The sequence below is a fragment of the Numida meleagris genome, chromosome 5 (genome assembly GCF_002078875.1).
Source record: "Numida meleagris isolate 19003 breed g44 Domestic line chromosome 5, NumMel1.0, whole genome shotgun sequence".
Classification (NCBI taxonomy): domain Eukaryota; kingdom Metazoa; phylum Chordata; class Aves; order Galliformes; family Numididae; genus Numida; species Numida meleagris.
The window spans coordinates 67,835,548-67,852,755 of record NC_034413.1 but is presented as its reverse complement, the minus strand read 5'-3'; the positions used below and the strand labels follow the sequence as shown (position 1 = coordinate 67,852,755).

The 17,208-nt window shown below is 43.9% G+C and overlaps 1 protein-coding gene across 22 annotated transcripts in view; it reads left to right on the top strand.

The window, feature by feature from the left end:
* GTDC1 (glycosyltransferase like domain containing 1) overlaps positions 1-11,896 on the top strand; it is a 166,875-nt gene extending 154,979 nt beyond the window's left edge. For 7 of the 22 annotated variants that reach the window (XM_021399418.1, XM_021399436.1, XM_021399441.1 and 4 more), the window contains one exon: positions 1-2,741. This exon is cut by the window's left edge and continues 1,507 nt beyond it. Coding sequence is in view for 5 of the 22 variants with exons in the window: in XM_021399419.1 (XP_021255094.1) it covers positions 2,749-2,819; positions 3,530-3,621; positions 10,746-10,829 (247 nt within the window). In the remaining 17 variants the exon portion in view is untranslated. The other 15 variants (XM_021399428.1, XM_021399427.1, XM_021399429.1 and 12 more) reach the window with 9 other exon arrangements.

Here is a 17,208-nt window from a genome sequence, read left to right as displayed (position 1 = left end):
TCCAGCAGCCCAGTACATTATGGTTACATTCCATGCTAGTTAAGTCACTATGGGAAAATGCTTGGCAGGATTTTTTTTTTCGAGAGTTTATTCATTATGTTCATTATTATGAGCTGTAAAGACTATGAGAATTTCATTTTTTAAATGTCTTATGGAATGTATCACTTTCTTAGATCTTGTAGACATGCTGTGGAAACCATAACATAAAATATGAGTTACTTACAATAACTAATTTTAATCCCATCTGCTAAGTATGACAACATTAGCATTTCCACTTAATTAAAAACACCCTTAAAGCAGCAATGTTTTAATCACTCCATTTTATTTACTCTCCTCCGGTGTCACTTATAATTGTAACTTTTTATTTTTTAATAATGAGGGATTTTTTTTTTCTCTGTGCATCACACAAAAAAAGTGCTGTCGATAATTAGCAGTCTTCTGTTATTACTAGACTCAGGTGTCACAACTGTGTCTCATCCTCATTACAGTAAAAAATTTCACCTATCAGATTCATTATTGCTAGATAATGCGGCTGAGAGCCTTAGCAGGCCCTCCAGAAAAGTAATTCAGCCAAGCAAAATTATCAGCTAATTATATTTAGAATCAAAAGCCCAACAACTATTTGCAGATAAATTGTACGAATTGAAGTGAATAGATCTGAATATTAAGATTCATAGATTTAGCAGATGATTTGTTAATTGGAATAAAAAGGTCATTTACCCGCCATTTTAACAATAGATCAATTGGAACTCTGGTTGTGATTTAACCAGGAGCGCTTAAGGATTGGAATGAAGAAGCGCTGTGTGATTGCTGTGATGTGATACTTCTCAGGAACAGGGCACGGAGGCGTGAGGGCGAGGAAGCTTCCGTGTCCCTGCTCGGCCTGAGCCAGCCTCTGCTCCCATAGGTCTGGGGATGCAATAAGGGGGATGCTTGCAGCAGGAACTACTGCACCGCAGGACGAGCTGCCAGGGAACGCGTGCAAACTTGGGTGCGGGAAGGTAGGCGGTCTGCGGACGGGAAACAAAAAGAATTCCACATTTGCACTCGCTGCAGAAGCGGCGAGTTCGGATTTGACAAATCCGTGATCCTGGTGGAGGTTTCTTGTACGGGGAAGCTCCGTGCACAGGCGATGACTCAGACTGCATCTTGGCCCTGCAGTTTTGTTGGAGGGAGCTGTTCTTTTTTTTTTTTTTTTTTCCCATGCAGGCGATATGATTAAAAAGCAAATATTTTAACATAACTTAGTGATCTGAGCTATTACTGAAATGTCCACAGTTTCGCTCTTTTTTTTTTTTTTTTTTCCTCCTAGATTAAAGAAAACTTTAAAAATCTATTTGCTTTGACATGTGACACAATATTTAAGAACTGAAATCATCAATTAAATCACACATCAGAAACATTTCCCTTTGGTAAAAAATATAGTGCTAGACGATGTACACTTTGAAATTGTTGTTAATGTTTAAAATGCAATCTGAAGTGCATATGTTATTTAAAAAAAAAAAAAAAAGCCCACATAAATTACAAAATTTAAAAGTTTATGTAAAAACTAGCAATCATTGCTTAGCAAAAGCATTTGCAGGGAAATATATCTTTGGGTTCAGTGGATACGCGTGGTTTTCTAGCATGAAGGCTGGATGTGGTATTCCTCATTTTATTTTTTGGCTCTTGAAAACGGAGTCGAGCTAAAGGGAGCAGGGTTCAGTGTGCACTGGGCTGGGTGCCTGCAATAAAGCCAACGTGCACATGAACGCAGCGAAAGCCTTTTGGGTTGTCATTAAGAATAAAAAAAGGTGAGCGCTGACAAGATTGCAGATCTTTCCCAGGGACCCAGGGAAAGTGAAGCTAAAAATAAAGCCCTCGTATGGTCAACACGTTGGAGGAAATTCAAAGCCTCTCATCAAATAAACATATTTAAAGAAGTGTTTTGAGTTTCGGTGTGTAATTTCTGGCCAACAGAAATTACAGTTGTATCTTTACGGGGACATTATGTCAGATCAGCGGTCATTATGCAAAAAAAACAAACTGAAAACTTGATGCCTTAACCCATTCCGATATTAAAACGCGAGCAGGAATGGGGCAGCTTTTCTTAGAATCCCTACTAGGGAAACTTCGTGCCGTTGTGTCGCAATTCCAAACTATTTGGGCTGGATGTTACGGCAGATCTGCGAATTATTCCTGGAGAAAAACAAACCCACAAAGCATCGCGGGGGGACCGATCGGTACTTAGGACAGAAACACAAAAGTTTGCATCCTGAAAAACAAAAGGAACAATCTGAATCTGGAACGTGCTGCGCGTTGCTCCTGGGGCCGTTTAATTGCAGCCTTTGGAGCCCGAGTGTGCGACGGGAGCATCTCTGCGGCCACCCGCCCACAGACGCGTGCACGCATGCCCTCGTTCCCCAGCAGCGTTATTAAGAGAAGCCGTCCATACTTCACCATGTTGTTGCACGTGTCTGTCTGCTGATTATAAAATGTGTTAAGCAGTATTTAAAAAACAAAAAAATGCAGAGCCGCGCTTTGATTTATTCAGCGAACAAAACATATGCTCACTGTTCTGTTCTATGTAATTCATATGATCAATAAAATTTTCTTTCAAAAGAGCAACTTTGGCATTTAGAAGGATTGCACTGCCGAGGAGGAAAATGTTTTACCCAGCGTGCTGCACGCAGTCAACCTCCATGGTCCCGCACCAAAGGAAGTTTTTGGCTCCCTGATGTTCATCTTTTCATTACTTTTACCCTGCAGGGTGGAAGCGGTGCATTGTGGCTGTTACCCGTTGTGTCCCAAGGCCTTGGTGTACCCGGAGATCTTCCCAGGTAGCTGCTTCGCTCCTCACTCTTTTGGTTGCAAAGCAATACGTGATGCGTGCTAAAATGTAAAGTTTGAGTATAAACTTGAGCAAAAGCAATTGTTTATTTGGCAAGCCGACATGTTAGTGTTAAGGAGAATTTTATGTGTTTTAATACATTAGAAGAAGTTTATATTTGCCATCTGTTCTTTTAAGATAACACAAAAGCAAGTTTTGAAATAGCATTCTTCATTGTTAGCATACACAACCCGTAATGATAGATTTTTGTTAGAAGGTCAGCGACGCTGCAATGGTTTGCAGATTTTTTTTTGAGATAGGGAAAAAAAAAGAAAAAAAAGAAATCGAGGCCTGAAAATCACACCAAATTATTTAAACAATTTAATACTTAATAGTATGCAACTGCGATACAGGATACACACTAATGTAGTACCAGTCCTTTGAAAAATCTCATCACTAAATGTATCACATATGCATTGTGTTACATTAGAATAATGTATTTTAATCACCCAAAGGAGATGTCTAAACAGCACAACTACACAGTCTTATTTAGCATTAAACATCCTTGTGAGCTGAGGTAACCTTATAAAATCATGCTTAAATAATGTAAAACACGAGGCGGCACAGAGCAATATGCATTTTTAATTAGTAAAGTGACTAATATCGAGTGTGTGCTTTGAGGTTTTTGTTTCATTAAAAATGTATCTGTTTTTCCTGCAGCTGAATATCTGTATTCTACACCTGAACAGCTTTTTAAAAGGCTTCAGAATTTCTGCAAGAGACCAGATATTGTAAGGAAACATCTCTATAAGGTAGTTGTTGGGAAGAGTTTTACATGATATAATGCCATATTGAAGTACAAAGGCAAAAAAAAACCCCTTAAAACAACAACATTTAATTAACATACTAATGTTTAAAGGAAACATGCTAGGGAGGGATATTAGTCGTTACACTAACAAGGATTAATTAAACTAGATGCCGGTTGTATTAACCTAGGTCTTATGAAATACGTGCACTTAATGCATGCTACATGCTTTTTTTTTTAATTTATTGTTTTCTAAAATGACTGTCCTTTACATTTGGACCCAAGAGGCTTATAAAAATGAACCTGGATTAATGTAACTCATTAGTCTAAAAGGAAAATAAAAGAAAGATCCTACAATTATACTAATGAGGATAAACCTACCTTCCTATCCTAATTTAATCTTTGGTCCTCAAAACACGAAGGTGGTGGATATCAGGTAAGGTTTCTCTGCCTTTTGGAAATATTGGAATTCTTTTGGTAACTAGGATGATTTTAGCTCTTCTTGTTGAGTTATGTTGAGCGTAAACGTTTATTAGCAGCATAATGTGCTGGTATTTATCGTGTCCTGTGCTTTGCCTTTATGTATCTGGAGAAAATACATGTTCAGTGGTAGATGTTCCATTCCAGTTTTGATCAAGTGTTCGATGCTAGACTGACTCTCCCACTTTCAAGGTGTGTATTGATATCGCTAGGAGTCACACTTGGCTCAAATTACATAGAGCACTAAACTGTACATTATTTTGGTGAAAACTTATCGATACACTATGCTGCTGTTAACAAACAGCTGCTATTGTCTGCATGCTAATATGTAAACTTGCAGCGTTTTCTGCTCAGTTAGAGCTGTACAGCGCTGGACATGCTGTGATCAGGGCAGATACAAGTCACCCCTTCGTGACAAAGGTGTTCCAGGTAGCATCTGTAACACTCTGGATTCAGTCCTTCAAGGGAGCTCGTAGGTTACCTGTGCAGTGCAAAACTAGCATCTCCTGCAGCGCTATAGCCACCCAGCACGCTGTTACTGAGCAGGTCGAGTCATCTCCTTCCCCATGCTGCCAGCACACCTCACCTCCTCTCTGCGTTCCTCTGGGGACCAGAAGCTGTGGTCTCGCTGTGTCTCATCAGCCTCCCCACCCTTCTGCATACACATGGAGCCGGAGCAAGAGTTTAGCCCCGGTTTGACTCCTTTTGTGACCTAAAAATAGACATTTACATAATGATACATCAAAGATGATGTCGTTTCTGCAGGAAACAGTTAAACTTCAAGAAAAAAGGAGAGAACCAAAAATGCAATTTAACACCCAATTTCAAGCTCATTATCTTTCATTGTCTATTAACTTGGCAATGGTTCAGAAGGTAGCTCATAATAGTTTAAAATGCTGACTGAACACTTCCAGTGCTCAGCATTACTTCTGGAGTCAGTAGTGTTGTGTAGTAGTACATGGTGGCTTCAAAGGGTAAACAGCCCTTAAATGTCTGCCTTGACATTTCCCTGTGCTTCCAGTCCAGTGAATAGTTCTGGATCTTCTCCACATGTGTGCGGGCCCAGCTCCTAAAGAGAACCAAAGCTGGTGCACCAAAAATGGGAACAGCAGCAGAACAAATACCGCCATTAAACAGCACGGGTTTCAAATGTGGTGCGGGGAATGGTGCGCACGTGAGCCTCGCGAGCAAAATACTAATCTGCTTTAGCTCCTCAGAAATAAAAACCAACAACATCCCTTGGAATTGTTGGCAGGCAGGGCAGGGCGTCCGTGGAAGAATTATCCCATGGGTGCCCATCCTGTCCCTTGTAGGGAGACTTGTGCTCCGTCGTGCCCTGCGTGCGACAGGTAGCGACTGCACTGAGCGGGGATCGTTTTAAATTGAGGCAAGTGACTAATCCAACACCTGTGAATACCAGGGGAGGGATCCTGTTGTCTTTAATAGGCTTTGGATCAGCTCTGAGAATGCTGTTAGAGTTGTCTTTTGTACCTACACCCACGTACACTAAGTCTGTGTTTTGCCCTGAAACTGTCCCTGAAACCTTCTAGGGAAGTGCTAGCTTAGGTATGTGCTGCTAATGGAATTAGAGGTGGAATGATGCTGCTTCTTAGGAAGCTGGGGAGTGTAAAATCATGGAGGGTACACAGCACTTCCACTTCTTCAGACTGGTGTAATGCTTTATGCTATACAGCAGTATATGCCAACTGGCTGCTTCTCTTCCAGAAACCTTCCTGCCGTGCTCCCTGCCTAAGTCCATACAGTAGCTGTGCAGTCGTGACAAAAAAGCAAATAACGCCGTTCTTTATTGCTTGGAGATTCTGCTTTATAGATCAGAAAGTAATCATCATCAGAAGTACTTTTGAGTTATCTTTTTTACATAGTGTTGTTGTTTTATTACTGAGGATATCCATAATAATTAGGCAGCGGTCTCATTAAGCAGGCAGTTATTCCGCCAGTTGTCCTCAGTGCTTGTGCAGCAAAGTTTGGGGCAAAAGGAAGATGAATGGCAGCGGGGCAGCCAGGTTAGGGAGCCAGACACAGCGAATATCCCTGTGACAATGCACAGACCCACATATTAAACTGTAATAGCTTAATTCCAGTCATGCTGGCAGACTTTTAAAAATGTCCATAATGTAAGCACCTATGAAAGGCTTTCCAAATGACACATTGCTTGCCCTGCGTATTCTCACAGCACCAGGGCTGGTTCATTTGCATTTCGCCGCTGCCTTCCGCCAGTCGTTAAGAGAAGGTCGAGATTCGTGGAAAGCAAACCCCATTTGTTATCAATTATTTGTTCTAGTTTTAAGGAATCAAAAGTTCCTCTTTGGTTCTGGGTGTTTGTGGTTGCTAAATTAAGTGCCGGAGTGAAGCCAGTAAGAACAACAGGGCATCAGTTTCCACTGGAGCACACCACAGGACCTGTCAGTGTTTGCAAGCTCCCTTGCAAAAAAAAAATATATATACATATCTATATAGGGCAAAGCATTTGTTTCTGCATTATTTTCTTTAAGTTTACCTTTCAGTTCCCTCACTTCAGTTTCTTAATTTAAAACAGCATGTATAAAGATTATACAGTGGAAAGGGACAAGAAGAGTTGCCAAAAGCCAGGCATGGAAGGAGCTGACAACTTTAAATAATCTCTCCCAGCCCTCCCAGCTGAATGAGTGCTGGTTGACATGCTGTCAGCTTCAGTTCCTGCAGAAAAATCCTACTCTCACTCATGCTTGTTTAACAGAGAAAAGAATTTGGCCCACTTTCTGACATTCATCTTCTCATTTCCATCACACTACAGAAGCTCACCTGCCTATGAAAAGACACATGGTGTGATTTTTTTTTTCCTTCTTACACCACTGTAGGAGATAAAGAACCGTGTTGAATTCAAAGGGATTAAACTGCTGTAAAATCAAATTAAGATCCCAGTTAGACCTTAGACATCTGAATTGTTCCAGTCTCAAGATTTGCCTGAATAGGGCAGTTCTAACAACCCTTTTTCCTTCTTTTATTTTTTTGTCCTTTTCTTTTGTCTTCCTTCTCTTTTTGATCCAACTGAGATTAAGCATTATCTTCAGTATTTCAGGAAAGCAGGTAGAAGTTCCCTTCTGGTCCAGCTCTGACATCTGGGCACAGCTAGGAAGGTGACAAGAGGCATCCCCAGCAACTTGTTGCACCTGCATGCAGCTGCCCTCTGCCCTGGGCAGCTCAGTGAGGTTACTGTGGGCTGGCCTTGCTGGAAGGAGCACAAGTTCTTCATAGTTCTTGCACAGGCCATATAGGAGCCGGGGACGATGAATCTGCCCTTGCACTTCACCACTCCCCAGCAAAACTCTACAAGAATGCATTTTTCTGTAGGGATGCTAACTGCCACTCTGGATCAGCATGTCATGTGCTTAGTTTAATACCATGTTTCCAACAGTGGTGAGAATCAGATTTTTGGGAGAAGGCTGACACAGGTAGAGATAAGGTATTAAAGGCCTTCTCGTGGTCTTTTAGAATTAAAGATTGGTCTTAACCCTGGAGTTGGAGATTTTATAATCTTTCATAATCTTCTTTTAGTATTAAGTATTTCCATGCTATGTAATTGTCTCCGTTCGACATTCAGGCCCTGGGAGACCTCTGTCCTTGACTTTTCATGGCTCTCTGCAGCAAGGCAAGTGTGTGTTTGCAGACGACGTTCCAAGCTTTGCCTTCCCCAGCTCCACACCTTTGCTTGCTTTGAGTATCTCCTTGTTCTAGAGCTGTTTGCCTGGAAGCACAAGCTCTCACTCCATCTTTTCCATATCATTCATTATTGTGTAAACGTTTGTCAAACACTTACAGTATCCTGGTCTTTTCAATCTCTCCTCGTGAATGTTATTCCATGTTTATATTCTTATCTGCCATCATTCAAGCCATTCTGATGCTTGAGAGCTGCTTTTGTGCTGGTGTGATCATTACTTTGCAGAGTATTCTAGGCCATGCCATCAATTTATGTGATGTGTTGTACTCTGTGATAATTTTCAACCTGCTCCTTATGGAGCCAAACACACTGTTTACTTTTTAACCGTGAATGTATATTGAGCAGATGTTTGCTTACAGTGTTCTCCAGATCTTTTGTCCCGAGCTGATAAAGTTAATTTAGAGCTCTACAAGCTGCATGAGTAGTACAAATATTTCCATCCAGCCAGCTGACTTTCTATTCAGAGGCAGAGTAAGTTTGCAGAGGAAAAAAGAGGCATCTGAATTCCTGCTTCTACCTGGTTGGTCTTAGAGGCAGGTCGGCAGGTTGGAAGCACAAATGTGAAATGGGTATTTTCATAGAATGGTAGAATCGTAAAATCATTTGAGTTGGAAGGGACCTTTAAAGGCAGTCTGGTCCAACCACCCTCAGAAGCTCAGAACCCCATCCAGCCTGACCTTGGATGTCTCCAGGAACGGGGCATCCACCACCTCTCTGGGCAACCTCTCGTGATGCTCCATTTCCAGTGAGCGTGGTTTAAAGTGGTTTCAGAGAAGGTCTAGCTCTGCTTTTCACAGCTTGTAGGGAACAGATGCAGCAGCTAGGAACTCTGGAGCACATCATGCTGCATTATCCATCTCTTTGTGGGTGCTAGGAAGAGCTGCTAAAGAATGGGTCCCAAGTAGGATATATGTAAGGTTCTAAGTAGGGTGTATGAGACAGCAGGATTTTTTTATGTAGAAGACGACATTGATTACTTACTTAGAATAGAGGATCATGGGGTAATTTAGGAAGGGACTTAAATAAATCTAAGTTTAAATTTAATTAATTTAATAAACTTAAATAAATTTAGGATTTATAGAAGGAAATCATCTGGTCCAGCCTCTGCTCAAAGCAGGGCCAGCTTCAAAGTAGGATGGATTAAATTGCTCAGGCTCGTATCCAGGCTAGACTGAAGTCTTCACATTTTTAGTTCCTATATATAATGCTGTCATGGTCAAAGATCTAGCTAGCTTAGGAGGTAGAAATCTATTCCTGACTGTGGGACCCATTTTATGTATTTTGGGACAACCTAAGGTCCACAAGCTGCACGTGAGTCCAGAAGGAGCTTTGGTAGAGCGAGTTCTGCTACCTTGTGTGGTTGTTCACAGTAGAAGCAATGGGCTATCAGGGACTGTGCAAGTTGCCTGCTCGGTCATTCGGGGTATGCTGAATATCTCTTTGTTCTTGAGTCATTTGCCTGGAAGCAGAAGCTCCCACTCCACCTATTCCCAGGGCTTGCTTTGCTCTTCCTCTCTGAGATACAGATGTGGGAGCTTTCCGCTCTCTGAAGATTCTGACCTACAGTTCATAGAAGTTGGCTACACTTGGGCAGGAAGAAAGCATTCACGAAGAAAGCAGTTGTGTGTGCATCTTTCAGCACAAGCAGCAGGACTTTGAACTTGGTATTATAACCATATTAGATAGCTTGCAGTTTAGTTTTAGAACGTAAATGAAAGCTGGCAGATGAACCATAGCCGCTGCGAAAGGGTAGATGGAAAAATGAGTCAAAGGAAAAGTGATTGACTTTGGAAGAAAAGTTGCAAAAAGCGTGAAAACTTTTTGGTTTTCAGTAAAGGATATCCAAATTGCCTACAGAAAGAAAGCCTGAAACCTGCTCTCCTGGTGTGGTGGCTGATCAGTGTGTTCCAACCTTCCCTTCCCCATGGAAGGATATCTTGGATAAGTTCACATCCAACGTTAATTGTTTTGCATAAAGATAGAAGAAATGAAATGAGTTTTTAAAGGCCAATGAATGAAACTGCAGTTTGTTCAGACAGGTCTGTTCAGGGAAACACTCTTCGGAGGAGTATTGTATAGCTCGGCCCTCACAGTGCACCCAGTTCATGTAAACCAAAGCTGTCTTTTGATGGTGGCTTCCAAAGGTGCTTGGAGTTTGAAAGTTGAGCTCCAGAAGTAATTACTACAAGCTGCTTCCACCTTGATTCTTCCCTAATACTCACTAACAGAGGGAAGGAGCTGGGTCCCAGAGTAAAGCTGGCCCGATATAGTTTGGCTCTGTAAATTGCTCTGCTTTCTTGCACACCGAGTCTCAGGTTTTGTGCTGAATAATAATTCTTAATTCTTAATTTTGTTAAGGTAATTTTAGGAACACGTATAAAATGTGTGCCAGATCGGTACCAGCAGCTCGAGCTGCAGCTATCCTGAACCAGCAGGTCTGAATGGATGAAGTGTCCTTACTGAATTCTAAAGGTTAACCCTGAAGTCCGATGATGGCAGCGTAAATATTGATTATTTCTGTTGTGCTCGTAGGGCACAAGAGACAAAAATGTTGGTTATATCATAGCAGATACTGCAGTGCTACTGACACCTCACTGTGCTGTCTCTTCATGCAAAGATCTTGCTTTCTGTGAAAACTTTGCTACTCATGCTGATTTTGTCTCTGCATATTTAGGAACTGTTGACTGAATCACGTTCTATTCCTTGAAAATACGAGCGCCCAGACTTTTGCAGAGTTATCACTCATACACCTCCCCGGAAAACGAGCTGAATCTTGCTTTAGGATACGGGGCCACGCTGGGACAACCCTGGGCATGCAGCGGTGGGGCCAGCGTGGAGGAAGAGTGGCCCTGGGTGCTGCCGGCGCCGAGGCTGGAGAGGTCCCTTCTGTGTCCCAGCAGCTCACGTTTCTCCATGTGCTCTCTTCCTCGTAGGGCGAGATGGCTGGCTTTTCCTGGGCAGCGCTCCGTGGTAAATTCAGGTCTCTGCTCGCAGCAGAACCGAGGGAAGATTTGTGACAGATGGGGCTAAGTCACAAACTTGCAGCCTCAGGCAGAATTGTGGAAGTTTCCAGAGTGTGCCCATATTTACCTGATCAGAGAGAAAAGAAAATCTGCAGAGGAAGCCGAGCCTGGCTGCTTGTCATAGCTGACACAGAGCCATCTGCCACAAACCTGTGGCGGCTTCAGATCTCCAATCCCTGCCACCACCCCAGCTCAAATTAAATACAGATTCTTAGAGACGTTATGATGGTTACACATGTCCTCGGCATCACATGCAGGAGACTGTTCAAAAAAAATATGTGGCCTGTTGTATAACCGCACTCATGTATCCCATATGTGGTGCCACATTGAATTTCCGGTTGAATCTGTTTTTATCCTTTGTACTGGATGACATGGTGCCTGAATTCTTTCTTTTCTCCGACACGATGGCAGCCAAGCTGCAGCTTCAAACGCTCACACTTGGCTGGGTTTCTACCTAGGTTGCCAGGTTATCATTGGAGCCTTATTGTGTCCTCAAAGGGCCACAGGGCCTGAAAGGAGGATCCGAGTGCTACCGGACTAATTGGGCAGCCATCTCGGAATTGTTTGTAGGCAAAGGGCTGCTTTAGCACTTTTCTTTTTGCAAATTAATGACTCTCTGGCACAGGGGTTTTTAAGTGAAGGTATTAATAAGGGGTCTGGCAGGTAATCCCATGATTCGCAGAGTTACATTTGCATTTAATTAATCTTAAAGAAAGCTGAAAGATAAACAGCTGTAATTCAAACTAGCATGGGAAATATGCTACGTGGTGCCATCTATCCGATAAAATGAAAGCTGAGACACTTGTTTTATTTCTCTCAAGGATGGAGAACAAACAGATAACAGCCAAAACACTTCCAATAAAAAGTAGTAGCTGGAATGTTAACGGCCGTTCATCAAGAATCTTTGCATCCCGTTACGAATACGGTCTTTTAAAGATAAATCACTTATGATTCCAGCAGTCGAGCTTCTATATTTGTTGATGTAAAATGTTTTGAAGATGGAGATTGTACAATAAATTTTTAATAAAGTGCCCACTGCAATTTTTAATTAGCATATCTCATTCATGTACGAGTGTGTACATCTATCCGTGTGTTTATCAGTATGCGTATCCTTGTGTCAGAGTCAATGAATGCAATTGTGTCTTTATCTGATGAAGTAGAATCTGCTTTGCAAGTGATAATAAAATGTTCTGACAATTCCAAGATTTTCAACTGTGTTCTGGGAAGAAGCAGGAAGAGGATTCCCGGGAAGTCGTCATGATTTAGAGCTTTCTACAGACAGGTACAGTTCCAGCTTCCCTCCCCAAAAGCCCAAGGGAGATCCAATGGCAAATGGTAAGTGTTCAGATTTTTCTGGCACTGCTGAGTTGTAATGTTGCGGTAATCATCTGTCTTACATGTTGGTTTCTCCCCGTTTCTGCTCGATCAAAGCCCAGCTTGGCTCTAGACATGGAATGTGGTCTTCTCAAGGAAATGTGCATGAGCGTGGTCATCTCATTTGGTGGAGCCAAGTAACAGGACTTCCTTGCACTTCCTGTCTTCACTAATGCTAACACGCCTTGCACCTGCAAGAACAGATTAGGTGAATTATTATTTTTCTTTTTTACTGTTGGGGAAACTGAGGCATGGTGCAATGAAGGTGAATTGCTCCAAGTTTCGCAGCGAGTCGCTCTCCAAACCAACACAAGGGAGGGAGGAAATGCTGTGACCTCCCGCCGTGGCCCGTGGCAAGCAGGCTGTACTCATTGTGCCATGAGATTCAACGCTCAGTGGTTTGGGGCTGCAAGTCCTGCTGCCTGCAGCGCGTGCCCCGGTCACAGGAGGTGTCCACCTCCTCCAGGATGAGGTCCTGCTTTGCTTTAGTTACTGAGCAGTGGTACTCAACCATTCCTAGCTCTGGCTGAGGCTTTGAATGGATTTTTTTTTGCCTCAGAGTTACAAACCCCTGCAAATAAGGTTTTATAATAGGAACACTGACAGAACTTTAATTATAGAGCAACAAATAGCAACGCTGCATTATCTTCTGATAACTTCTTTACATTCCTAGTGAATATTCACAGCCCATCCAAGGATTCTTTCATCTGTGCTGCATCCCCCAAGCCCAGGAGTCTGACCTAGTGTCTGGGCCTGCTACAAGGTCCCCAGTCAGCAGGGTGATGCCAGGCTTCACCCAGGTGCTCCGGGCAATATTTCCCCAAGGGAGCATCCCCCAGGCCCAGCCCGGGTGCTGCTGCAGAACAAAACCACCTTGGGAGTTTTGGCTGCTGGAGCCGAATGCAGACATCCATTGCGCTGCTTCATTTGAAGCCCTCGCTTCAAAAGGTCACCGAGACAAATTGGGATCTCGTTGCCATTGTTCCTACACACATGAGTAATCTGTGAATGCGCAGACCAGATCTTATAAGCAAAATGACAGAATTAGCCCCTGACTTACTCCCGTATTTATCGATGTTTCACCTGCGTTGACACAGCAGCTGCGGGCGCAGCTGAAGCAGAGCAGGTTTCTGCCTCCGACCAGACAGCTCCTTGCTCCCACATCAGCGCAGCCCAGGCACCTAATCCTACAATCCCTTTGTCTTAGTATTCGAGATCACAGGAAACGCAGGTTTATTCCACATGAGAATTGCCCTGCGCCGCGTAATAGAAAAGAAAATCCTAAAATAACGAGGGCATTTTGGCGAGCGGCGCGCAGCACCGCCGGCCCCGCTCACAGCCCTGCTCCCACCGTGTCTGCAGCGCCCAGACCTCTGCCTCCGCTCCAAGCTGTTCTGAATTAGGAGGCTCGATTCTTCTAATTGCATTTTTAAAGACCGAGCCAGCAGTTCATTAGAAACCGTGGAGCAAATTCTGCTTCTCTATTACACCAATATAAATCTTGAATGAATTTATATCAGGATAACTGGGAGGGCAGAATGTACCTCCCATATTGTTCCTCCGATTATTAAAAGTTACAGGGCCTCGAAAATTAAATTCACCTTTCCCCGCTCGAGCTTTGCTTTCCTTCCAGTACGGACAGTTGTAATGAATTAGTCCGTCCCATTTCGGCTCGTAGTCACTTTCAAGTTTGGTTCTCATCCGCTAGCCCGGGACTAGTCTGCGTGGAAAGGACCAGGGGGCATTTTCTTTCAAACAAATTGCTTTCATGGGAATAATTTCCTCGAGAATTATATTAAAACATTTCCACGAACCCCTGATTTTGCAAAAATATTTTCCCCTTCTCTGTCCTTGGTGGAGGGGAGTAGGCAATTCTTTATTTGCAGATATAAATGAGCACCTTAATGAAAGTCCTTCGGAATGTTACCCTCTAATGGGCTAACCTTATTTAACTGGAATACTTCTGAAATGATTCAGCCTGGTAAGTCAGGCTTCGTCTTGAAGGAAAATTTTGCCTCTGAGTTATGAACCCTTGCAAATAAGGTTTTATAATAGAAACACTGTCAGAACTTTAATTACAGGGTAATAAATAGCAATGCTGCATTATCTTCTGATATTTCTTTACATTCTGAGCGAATATACACAGCTGTTGCTGGAAACTGATAATCAACTGCTATGGAACTGCGCTGCAACTTAGCACGCAGCCGGCGTGGAGGCAGCGAGCGGCGGCAGGAGGAGGAGGAGGAGGAAGAGGAGAAGGAGGAGGAGGGTAGGGAGGAAGAGGAGGATGGGGAGGAAGGAGGGCAGCGGCCACCGGAGCAGAGCAGTGGCATCGTGGGTGCTGCACTGGCACTGGCGCTGAGGGGATGGTGGTGGGGACAGAGAGGGGCGAACCAGGGCTGACGGAAGCTAAAGCAAAAATAATGAGGAAATAATAATAAAAGCGGTGCTAAGGGTGAGGCGGGGGCTGGTGCTGGTGGTGAGCTCCGCACAGCTCCGCGCATCCCGGCCCCCCGCCTCACTCCTGCCACTCATCGTTGTTATTTTCCTACGCTGCTTGTGTTTGAAATTCGCCTCCTTTGGCGGCAGCTGTCGGTATGGGCAGCACCGAGCACAGTCCTTCCTCACTGCCCAGGTACCCCAGGACCAGAGCGCTGCACACAGCTTGGGTTGGGTGTCCGAGCCCTACATGTGCCCCAGAGCACCCCAAATGTCCCCCGAAACCCAACACAAAACGGCAGCGGAGCGCGGCTGAGGAGGGGTGGGAGGGCTGCACGCGAAGGCTTAACCCTTCGAGCTTTGCAGGCAAAACAAGGAAATCGTCAGGAAGGCATGTCTGTAAACAATGATAATTAGGCTTTTCAAAAATCATAACACTGATTAAAATCTCCGATTCATTATTTATTCATCACAGAGCCTCTTTGCAGACCTGGGAATAGTGATTAAAAGCGAAGTGCTCTTCGCGCTCGAGCGGCGCCCAAAAAGGGGTTAACGCGGAGGAAAGAGGAAACCGAGCGGGCAGAATCCTGCCTTCAGAACCAGCACTTTCTCCTGGCAGCAGCCCTCCCATTCCCCCAGATTTTAGCACGGCAAAACGTTTCTCATCCCGGCGACAAGCATTAGGCTGGATGCAGTTGGTAGTCAGATTGCAAACACACTTTCAGTCCTCGGAACGCCGGCCGAAGGGAACTTCTTTTAACTCCATCATCGCAGGTTAGGTCGGTGCACCGCCGATGGCCGGCACGCCAAGTGTGGTGTGAAGATCTGTTGTTTACAGCACAGAGCTCAGGCTGTCTAAGCTACAGTGTGTGCCTCATCCCATTAGGGCTCCCCTAAAAGGCCCGTGCCGTTGTAGGTAACGTGCGCGCGGAACATATTTCTTTCTGTTGATTTTAGTTTGCTTTAATTCAATACGCGCTCTTGTTTACTTTTTAAAATTTAAATAAATGTCAGCATTGTATAATTTCTATGTTAACAAAGCAGTGAGCAAAATCCCTTGTATGTTTATAAAATATTATTGTTTAATTCACATAGTTTAGGAATTCCAAATGTTGAGAATAGGAAGGAGGCCAAATACCATCTGTTTATAACTATGATGCATCATCATATGTGTACTTTAAAAAAGAGGGAGAAGAAAAAAAGCTTGGTCAACCATGCCACCGTTCTATCTGTTGGGAATGTGGTGAGGATTTAATAGGGTTGTATGGAATATGGTGACGGGGCAACTGGTGAGAGGTTTCCACGCGGGGGAACTCGGAGCAGGGACGGTGCTGGGGTTGCTCACTTCTGTGCTCCTGTTGGGAGAAATGAATGCAAGGCTCACGTGCACGGATTCAGGCGCTGTCTCCCAGCCCCGACGTTCCCCCATACAAAAGAAAGAATGGAATTTTTTTAAAGAACTCCTTTTGGATGTAGGGGATGCGTGTGCGTCTGTGGGTTCACTTCCAGCTGGTGCGGGCATTTGCAACTCTGGATTTTTAAGGACAGAAGAAAGGGGCGCTGATTTTGTAGCCTCTTGCAAAGCACAGCCTAGAGACCATCATTCAACTGACCCCTTAAATGTTTTTTAGTTTTTTTCTATTAAATCTCTCAAATGTTCGCAGGTTTCGGTCCAAGATAAAAGAGGTCCTTGTTAAAAATAATACATTCCACGCTGCGGAGCTGTGTGCAATGAGCATTCTAAAGAGAAGGTATTCTGCAGGCTTAAAAACAAAGAGAGTATCTCCAAGTTAAGTCGATAAGAAGATTTTTTTTTTTTCCAACCCCAAGTTAATTAGCTGGGACGTCAAGCCTCATAGTCATCTTCCTCCCTTCCAGGGGCTGAAGAATCCCCACTAAATGTACTTAAACTTCCTAGCGAGGGCCGGTGAGATGAATGCGGAGATTAGGGCGAGCATTACCGTGCCTCCCCAGTGCATCCCAGCTGCAGCTCATCCCGCTGCTGGTGCTGATGCTCGGAGTCACTGAGGTGCACTCTGAGGCTCACACACAGGGTCCTGTCCCCGAGGAGGAGGAATAATAGCGGCGCTCGGGTGGTGCGGGAGGGTAAGCGTGGATTTGCGGTTCTCTGGGCCCGGTGTGCGGTGGCTTTGTGGCGGTGCTGATGTAATGGACGGAGAGGTGAAACATTTTGCGGCCAACCCGTAGCGATTTCTGTCATGCCACAATTCAGCGTGCTGAAAATGCCTCTGACTTTGTTTTTGAGCTCCTTCGTTTCTACTGTTACATGTAAGTGGCAGCATCTTGAATTGCTTAGCTACACCCGGATTGAAAGTTACGGCTTCTGTAGCTCCGTTGGTGCGAGAGCCCTTCTTCTGCATCTCCCATCGTACATCAATCATTTACAGCACCAGGTAGCTTACTGCCTTACAAGACATTATTATTATTACTATTATTAAATTAGAAAAAGGAAGTGCCTTGCACACCTTCCCTGGGAAACACGGAGTCATAGAAAAGCTTGGAAGTACCCTGTGCAGAGTGGGTTCCATCAGCGGAGATT